The 7,947-nt window shown below is 43.7% G+C and overlaps 1 protein-coding gene and 1 long non-coding RNA gene across 2 annotated transcripts; both read left to right on the top strand.

Annotated features, from left to right (window-relative positions):
• The first annotated feature begins 447 nt into the window (after positions 1-447).
• LOC128367071 (uncharacterized) lies at positions 448-2,171 on the top strand. The gene is made up of 3 exons (XR_008321909.1): positions 448-476; positions 1,706-1,821; positions 2,123-2,171. It is a non-coding gene; the product is annotated as an uncharacterized LOC128367071 (long non-coding RNA).
• A 15-nt stretch (positions 2,172-2,186) lies between these two features.
• Positions 2,187-7,036, top strand: LOC128367002 (NACHT, LRR and PYD domains-containing protein 1a-like). Its single transcript, XM_053327760.1, has 5 exons — positions 2,187-2,689; positions 3,285-3,553; positions 4,158-4,274; positions 4,587-4,728; positions 6,431-7,036. The coding sequence occupies exons 1-5, from the start codon at positions 2,194-2,196 to the stop codon at positions 6,865-6,867; spliced, it is 1,461 nt and encodes a 486-aa protein (XP_053183735.1). The 5' UTR covers positions 2,187-2,193; the 3' UTR covers positions 6,868-7,036.
• The last annotated feature ends 911 nt before the right edge of the window (positions 7,037-7,947 follow it).

Below are 7,947 nucleotides of genomic sequence, written 5' to 3'. Positions count from 1 at the left end.
TGTGTGGAGGAAGAGCAGAAATCAGAGTCTCCAGTATCCACCTGTGTGTCTGAACATCATCCTCCAGACGTCATTCATAAAGCTGGATCCTCAGACTTAAAGTAAGAGACTGTTTCTACTGAGAGCACAAATATACTTCAGTCATTTACCTCAATGTGAGCAACCTTGATTTTCCCTTTGAGGACATTTTCTGGGTGTGTAAATATTAATATTACTGAGCTACATTTGTGCTGTGGGACGCACCACAAGTTCAGATTAGTCCACACTTAATTAAGTCACAGCTGGATTGGAAAGTCCAGATGATGATGAACAGCTTGGTGGTGGTGTGGAATCACAGAGTTATCTTTAGTGAAGAGATACAGTCTGATTATTTGAAGCCTCTTCATAAGCCAGTCCAGATAACTGCTGTGTTTGTATTTATTCCTGCAGGGTGGAGGACAGACGGAACAGCGCTACACCTGCCACACATAAAGGACGTGAGTGTTGAGACTGTGACCGCTTCAAAGTGTGATTGTGACAAAATACACATCTAAAGACGAGTAGTTGAGATTGTGTCTGTGAACTGAAGTATGTTTGTGACTTGGCTCTGTCCACCAGTTTTTATTCCACTTTGAATGCACCATGGTGCGTTTGTTCACTTATCAGGATTCAGAGTGAAAACAACACAGGAGGCTTCGTTGGTACGGTGTGTTGTTAAGGTTCAGGTGAGACAGGAAGTACTAGCTGGGAACACTAATCATGTGTTTGATGCTTTATCACACACTAAACACTGCATAGTTGTTTGTAATAGAAATGCAGCATTCACATTACAAAGGAATCCAGCAGGAATGTGTCTTTGCATGTTTGTCATCTATCAACACAGTTTCTTGTTGGATGATGTCACATTTTGTTGCAGCACAAGTTGGACCAGGTTCAGCTTTTCTATTGGACGAGCCTGCATTGTGTTTGTGTAGCTTGCTGCGTTGCCTCCATTCAGATGAATGAGAGATGAGAGGGCTGCGTGTTTTCATCCAGGGCTAATGTCTGAATGCAGCCTTAGGGTTCTGCTCAGCTCCATCTCTGTCAGAGCCCCATGATCAGTCTCAAGTTGGTCTGGGAATCAGGAACCGCTGTGATCACAAAATCTTTAAAGTGAGGTTTGACTCTGACTCATTTTGTGGCAGATAGGCTGGTAGGAGGATTTTGTTACTTTTGGACGCAGCCATTTCCTGTTTTTCTCTGTTTTATATCCATGAAGTCAATATTTTGGTCAGACAACACAACACTAGAAGATATCACCTTGCACTCTTGGGGACTATTCTGATCTGTTGTTGTGAAAGATGTTGTGTTGCCTCATTGCAAGAAGTTGAATTCAGTTGAATTTCAGTTTGGATTTAAAATGTTGTTTAGACAGTTTGTTCCACTGTAATGATTGAAACAAAGGAATCAAAATATTCTTTATGGACACTTTGTAAATCCACTTTAACTGGTTTTGGGTCTTTAATGAAACGTGACTGTGTTTGTCGTCTTTAAGTGACTTTATTGAAGGTTTTCCAGTAGAGACCAACAGGAGACATGTGGACAAAGTCTCTGTCCAGTCCTAAACTGGGACTTTGTGTTGCAGCTTTCTCTTTGTGTCTTTGCCCACTGGGCCACAAGCTTCATGTCTAGAAGTAACTTTAACATTTGCTGTGTGTCTTCTTCTCCACATCCTCTAATCTCCCAGTTGATCCGTCCACATCCAGCACAAAGGATCAGCTGGATCCTGATGATCCAGAGAGGCTGAAACAGCAGCAGCAGCTTGAGTGCAGAGAGAATGTGACTGGGATCAGTTACCGGCAGGTACAACCAATACAAATGTCCATTTTTCATTCAGCACTCTCAAACCTGATTTGCTGTCATCTGTGTGATCTTCAAGCTGTCGTTTCTTCTCCTCTCACTCATCTGTGAAGCCACCAGCTGCTGTCTAACGTAGTCTAGCAGCATCATTTCACTGCACAATGTAAAGTTAAAGAAGTGATGACTAAACAGTAAAGAGTGCAGGTGGAGTAGAAACGAAGCAGTGAGGATCCTGTCAGCTGTACCACTGTGAAGATGAGCTGCTCAGTTTCTCTAACTAATGTTGTCACTTTCTCCATTTTAGGACTTCACACCCAAAGTGCTGACTGAGTCTGCAAAGATTTCATACAGGTAACTAAAACAGATGCTTCACTGATGAATCAGACAGTTCGTTGTATCTCAGGTTCAGTTCTGTCAGATGGGAGGAGTTATACTTCAGAGCTGAGGTCAAATATTCAACCCTCAACCTCATCGATTCCTTTCAGTGATGACGCTTCACTTTCACTTCAAACTCCTGCAGCTGCTGCTTCACTCACATCTCATCCAGCTGCTCAGTTTGGTCTCCAGCTTTTGAAACACTGCAGCAACTTTACTTTTTATTCATTCAAACCAAGAAAAGGTTTGTGTTGTGTGATCAGCTCCTCTGTGTCCTCCAGGTTCAGCTGTCCTGGTCCCGGTGTGTTCAGGTGTACTTTGACTGGACTGGTGTTTGGTACGGTTCAGGAGGCGGAGCTACAGTACAGGACTGTCCAATGGGACGAAAGACTTCTACAACCAGCTGGCAAGACGGCTGCAGGTCCGCTGTTCAACATCCACAGTCCTGACGGTGCTGTCAGTCAGCTCCACCTGCCACACTGTGAAATCATGGATGGTAAGATGATTATTGTGCTTTGTTGGTTTTATTAAAACAATAATAAGACTCCTGTTAGCGCCTCCTACAGGCTGCAGAGTTCACTACAACCACAAGATGAACAAACACTGATGATTTATCAGTTCTTTGATCTCACCAACGTCTGAGCTAAACATGTACAGTTATCCTGAGAGAGGCCGATGAGGAAAGTGAAAAGGGTTCATCATCTGGGGAAATAAATGTGTTCATAACATTTTTGGGAATGACATTGTAAAGCAATACAGCGTTTGCTCAGGTTTACAGCTATGATAGTAAAAGAACCCACATGCCCCGTTCAATTAAAGCCAGACTGTCCATTGAAGTTTAATCTTTCTTCATTTCATACAAGTCTGATTTTGTGTCAAAAGAGAACATTTTTAATCTTTCTCCTCAAGATGACTCAAAATCCGTCACCGGCTTCCCACCCACCAACACTGACAGTTGTGTTGGATGATTTGTCCAGCCTGTCCAAACTGTTTAATTCCTCACTGACCAAACTGAGAATACTACACATCAAGTAAAATGAGTACTGACATATATTGAGGTTGTTGTTAATAACATAAATGTGTTTTCACAGCTCCGCTCCCTGAAGGTCTGCTGTCTGTCGTCCACATCACTGATGATGGAATGAGCATCCTGGAGCCGCTAGAGATTACAGACACTCATGTGGTTGTGAACGTGCCTCACTTCTCTCTCCTGGGCCTCGTCTGGGACGTTGTTATGAGGTTTGTGAACATCATACGACCAATCAGGGGCCAGGTTCTGCTGTTCCTCCGACCTCCGGATGATGATGATGATCAAATACTTGATGTATTTCTGCTGCAGAGCAACATTCCTCTGAGCGAGGTAAAAGTATCCGTCATACAGTATGTGCTTACCATCAGCCTTGTTTTATACCACAGCTGCTTCTACAACAGTCCTGCTTCTCTTCTCTATACCTCTTAAACCTTTTCAAGCTGTGGTAAGAAAAGTGTGATTGTCCAATCTGAACTGGACATCATGACAATAATGTTTTGCTTTCGGTTTTTACTTTAGTATTTTATTTTGTTTGTTTTGACATAATCTCTAGAGTCTATTATTGTCTGCCACAGTGTCACTTGTGATTCCACCATCAAATGTAGTATAATGTAACTGTGGGCTAAATTGATATAGAAATCTATATTCAATATGGCAGTGTGTTAATGCCACCATGACATTTTACTTTTCTGGTTTTAGATTTATTTTTCATATTCATGTTTATCTCATGGAGAGATAAAAGGAGAAACAAACATTACAGTTTTATACGATGCCACCGCAGTGAGGGACACTTGTTTATTTCCACCTACAACATGTCTAGATTCATCTCTAGATGTCCAGCATATGTACAATAACAGAATATGAATAACTCAGAGAATTCATTGTCCATCTTACTGTGAATAAACGCCTCAATAATCATGCTGTGTTACTGAAGGTTGCCGCCCAACGAGGAGCAGCTAAGAACATTGAGATCTCTTCTGACTGTGATCTCATCCTTGGTCAAATCTACAGCATTCACTGTGAACCTGAAGCCTCCATAATTCAGCCTGAGGTGAGTCTGATACACTTTTAATGGTATCAAACTTTATTGTTATATGTTCAATTTTATTGGATGTTAACATTTACAACAGGTATGAAAATGGAATGGAAATGGAATGGCTTTATTTGTCATTATAACAAGTACAAGTACAAGTATATTGAAATTGTAGCAATCACCCGTCCGTACATATACAACATACAATACATAACAAGACAGAACTGGATGACTGAGCAAGGACGGAGGGGAAAAGAGGGGAAAGAAAAACGAGGAGAGAGGGGGATAAAAAAAAATACTATAAAATGATGCTTTACTTCTGGTTTTCAGCGTGTACAGTTTCGCACAAAGCTTGGACCAAACTTCTTCCCAACGTTTGAGGTTTTCCTCACGACACAACAAAAGAAAGTGACTTTGATGGTCCGAGACCAAGAGGGGACACAAATGTCGAATTGGAAGGTGAAACTGACAGGTAAAGCTTTCACTCTGCTGCAGTACTTGATGCTTGACCTCATGTCTGATGGTTTGCCCCCAGTTCAATCAGGAGAGACCAGAGAATCAAGTAAAAGAGTTGTTTATTATACAGATGATATTTATGATTAGGTATTGTCAAAGTCTTTTGCACCTGGACTCTGCAGGGAGATTTTGATAGATAGTGCTTCTGGCCAATCATAGCACTTAATTTTCACCCAACCACCCCGCCTCGCCTAGCTTCGCGCCTCATTTCAGTTCAGATAGCCGGTCCCCTTTCGCCCGTTGAGCTGATAACACTGAAAAGGTCAAATTAAGACGTTGAGTTAGCCCGATATTAACCACTTGTCAAGGTTACAAGGTTCATCTATCCAATGTGTGTTGCAATGGTAACCGTCACGTTTCCCCGTATTCTTCGGATTTCCGAAGTTTCCGTTCCATCTTCGCTCAACCAGGTCGGGTCACGGGGACAGCAGGGCCCAGACTTCCCTCTCCCCACCACTTCGTCCAGCCCGAGGCGTTCCCAGGCCAGCCCGGTGGGACGTGCCCTGAACACCTCACCAGGGAGGCGTCCGGGAGGCATCTTGACTAGATGCCCGAGCCTCCTTATCTGGCTCCTCTCAACACAGAGGAGCAGCGGGTCTACTCCTGGCTGCACCAAGAAGTCCTGTCCATAAAGACTATGAACAGGATCAGTGACAAAGGGCAGCCCTGGCGGAGTCCAACCCTCACTGGAAACAAGTCCGACTTATTACCAGCAATGCGGACCAGGCTCTGACATCGGTCATACAGGGAACGGAGGGCCCGTATCAGGGGGTCCGATACTCCGTACTCCTGGGGAACCCCCCACAGGACTCCCCCGAGGGACACGGTCGAATGCCTTCTTTAAGTCCACAAAACACATGTGGACTGGTTGGGCAAACTCCCATGCACCCTCAAGGATCCTGCAGAGGGTGTAGAGCTGGTCCACAGTTCCACGGCCTGGACGAAAACCACACTGCTCCTCCTGAATCCGAGGTTCGACTATCCGACGGACCCTCCTCTCCAGCATCCCCGAATAGACCTTACCAGAGAGGCTGAAGAGTGTCACCTCCGGTCCACCTTCTTGAAAAAGAGGGACCACCACCCCAGTCTGCCAATCCAGAGGCACTGCCCCCAATGTCCACGTGGATCTCATCCACCCCCAGGGCCCTGCCACAGAGGAGCTCTTTGACCACCTTGGCGACCTCAGCCCCAGAGATAGGAGAGCCCACACCCGGGTCCCCAGGCCCTGCTTCCTTACCGGAAGGCGTGTCGGTGGGATTGAGGAGATCTTCGAAGTATTCCTTCCACCGATCCACAACGTCCCGAGTAGGTTAAAGTGTCTGAGGATTCTTGAAATACATTTTAGAAAGTATGTTATGAATGACAGTGTGGCTCTGCATTTTAATGAGCATAAGCATGATGTTAGCCATCTCAGACATGTCAGATATACGGGCATACAGGTGGTTAATATGTCCAAACATTGAGGCAGTAGCTACAGACTGCTCCTCTAGACAGACCTTTTTTGGATTCATTTTGTGGAAACCCAGCTATCTGGATAGACCAATGCCCCCGTCTCCTGCCACATAGTGATTTTGATCAAATGTTCATCATTTTTGAAAAGGTCTCTGTTTAAAAGTGACTGTTGGGTTATTAAACAACAGTCTCTGGTTCTCTTCCAGGTCCAAGAAGTGGAAATCCACAGAGGACCATCCCAGCAGGGCACACTGCCACAGTGGGGGAAAGCAGCACAGCAGAGGAATCTCCCAGCAGGGGGAACCAACCCAGCAGAAGAATCTCCCAACAGGGGACAGACTCCAAGCAGAGGATTCAACCAGCTGAGGACATCGTCCCAGCAGAGGAGAGGCTGAAGGAGGCTCGGACACAGTTTGTTAGCAGAGTGTCTGAACCTAATCTAGACCAGCTTCTGGATAAACTTCTTGAGTTTGGTGTTATAAATTATGGTGAAATGGAGTCGGCCAGAACAGAAACGCGAGCGGACAAAGCTCGTAAAGTGATCGACATGGTGCGAAGAAAAGGAAGTGATGCCAGCTCCTTTTTTATTGTTGCCCTCCGTGTGGTGGATCCACACCTTTCCAGACTGCTCAAATTAAGCTGAGTGTGAAGATGAAACCGTATAACAGCTGACTGTTTCACTGTCTCAAGTTACCTATTTTCATCTTTAGCTTTCACCTGAAGCTAATATGAAGCTTCAGCGTCCAAATGAGTCAAATCTTCATCTTCTATGTTTCAACATTACAGTGTTTTTAGTAGCAAAGTCTTCTTGTTACTACTAACGCAGCACCCTGAGGTTTTCGCCTTGCAACTGTGTAAGATAATACGTGCTGTCCATTTAGTACGTTAATAATGAATATGTAATATGAGGGGTTTCAACTCCAGTGTGTAAAATACAGGGAGGAGAAAATGTAAATATGTTATTTAGCACACGGATTGTGATGTACCAAACCTGAAGGTAATATTGCTACGGTAACTGTCTCTATAAATCATACCTTTATAGACACATAGACACATGACCGAATACACACAGCATTGACTTTGTCACTAATAATCTCCCATATGTGGGAAGCTAATATGAAGCTTCAGCGTCCAAATGAATCAAATCTTCATCTTCTATGTTTAAACATTACAGTTCAGTTCTTTAATCTCCATGAAGATGTTTTCAGGTTCAACTAAATATGCAAAAGCACATTTTTCTCTAAAGGAGGTTGTTTCTGTGCTGCTAAGTCTGATTTTTATATGCTGATATGAATATATGATAAAAATAAAAAGCTGAACATGTGATGGGAGCTTGTTGATATATTCACTCTGTGAGAAGCTTTTTTTTTGGGGGGGGGGCATGAGACATCACATCTGTCTCTTTTTTCTTCCTTCTTATCTGTGATCTGAATCTTCTTGAACTCTTCAGCAGTTTAGTTTCATCCTGTGTTGACAGAGATGGTGACAACAGATCAGTCTGCAAATGTTCTTCATAAAACCTCAACATACTATATTATATTTCTCTTAAAGCCAGAATGACAGTTTTCCTTCACCACTAATGTCCACCAGCAGATTGTTGGGACAGACACAGATGACTCTGGGCAGCTGGTGGCTGATGACTGCCATCAATAAATCTCAGGCCAAATCACAACAAAGTCATCATGAGGCTGAAACTGATCAGCTGATGAGGTTGAAGTGTTGC

This window comes from Scomber japonicus, chromosome 10 (genome assembly GCF_027409825.1).
Source record: "Scomber japonicus isolate fScoJap1 chromosome 10, fScoJap1.pri, whole genome shotgun sequence".
NCBI lineage: Eukaryota > Metazoa > Chordata > Actinopteri > Scombriformes > Scombridae > Scomber > Scomber japonicus.
The sequence above is the reverse complement of the archived record's forward strand: the minus strand, read 5'-3'. Positions and strand labels throughout refer to the sequence as shown.

What these genes read in the sequence shown, in the direction of transcription:
- LOC128367002 (XM_053327760.1), top strand. Translation starts at nt 2,194, where the DNA reads ATGAATCAGACAGTTCGTTGTATCTCAGGTTCAGTTCTGTCAGATGGG. An exon ending in GCAACATTCCTCTGAGCGAG is followed by an intron (nt 3,554 to 4,157) that starts GTAAAAGTATCC and finishes GTGTTACTGAAG; the next exon opens with GTTGCCGCCCAACGAGGAGC. An exon ending in TTGGAAGGTGAAACTGACAG is followed by an intron (nt 4,729 to 6,430) that starts GTAAAGCTTTCA and finishes GTTCTCTTCCAG; the next exon opens with GTCCAAGAAGTGGAAATCCA.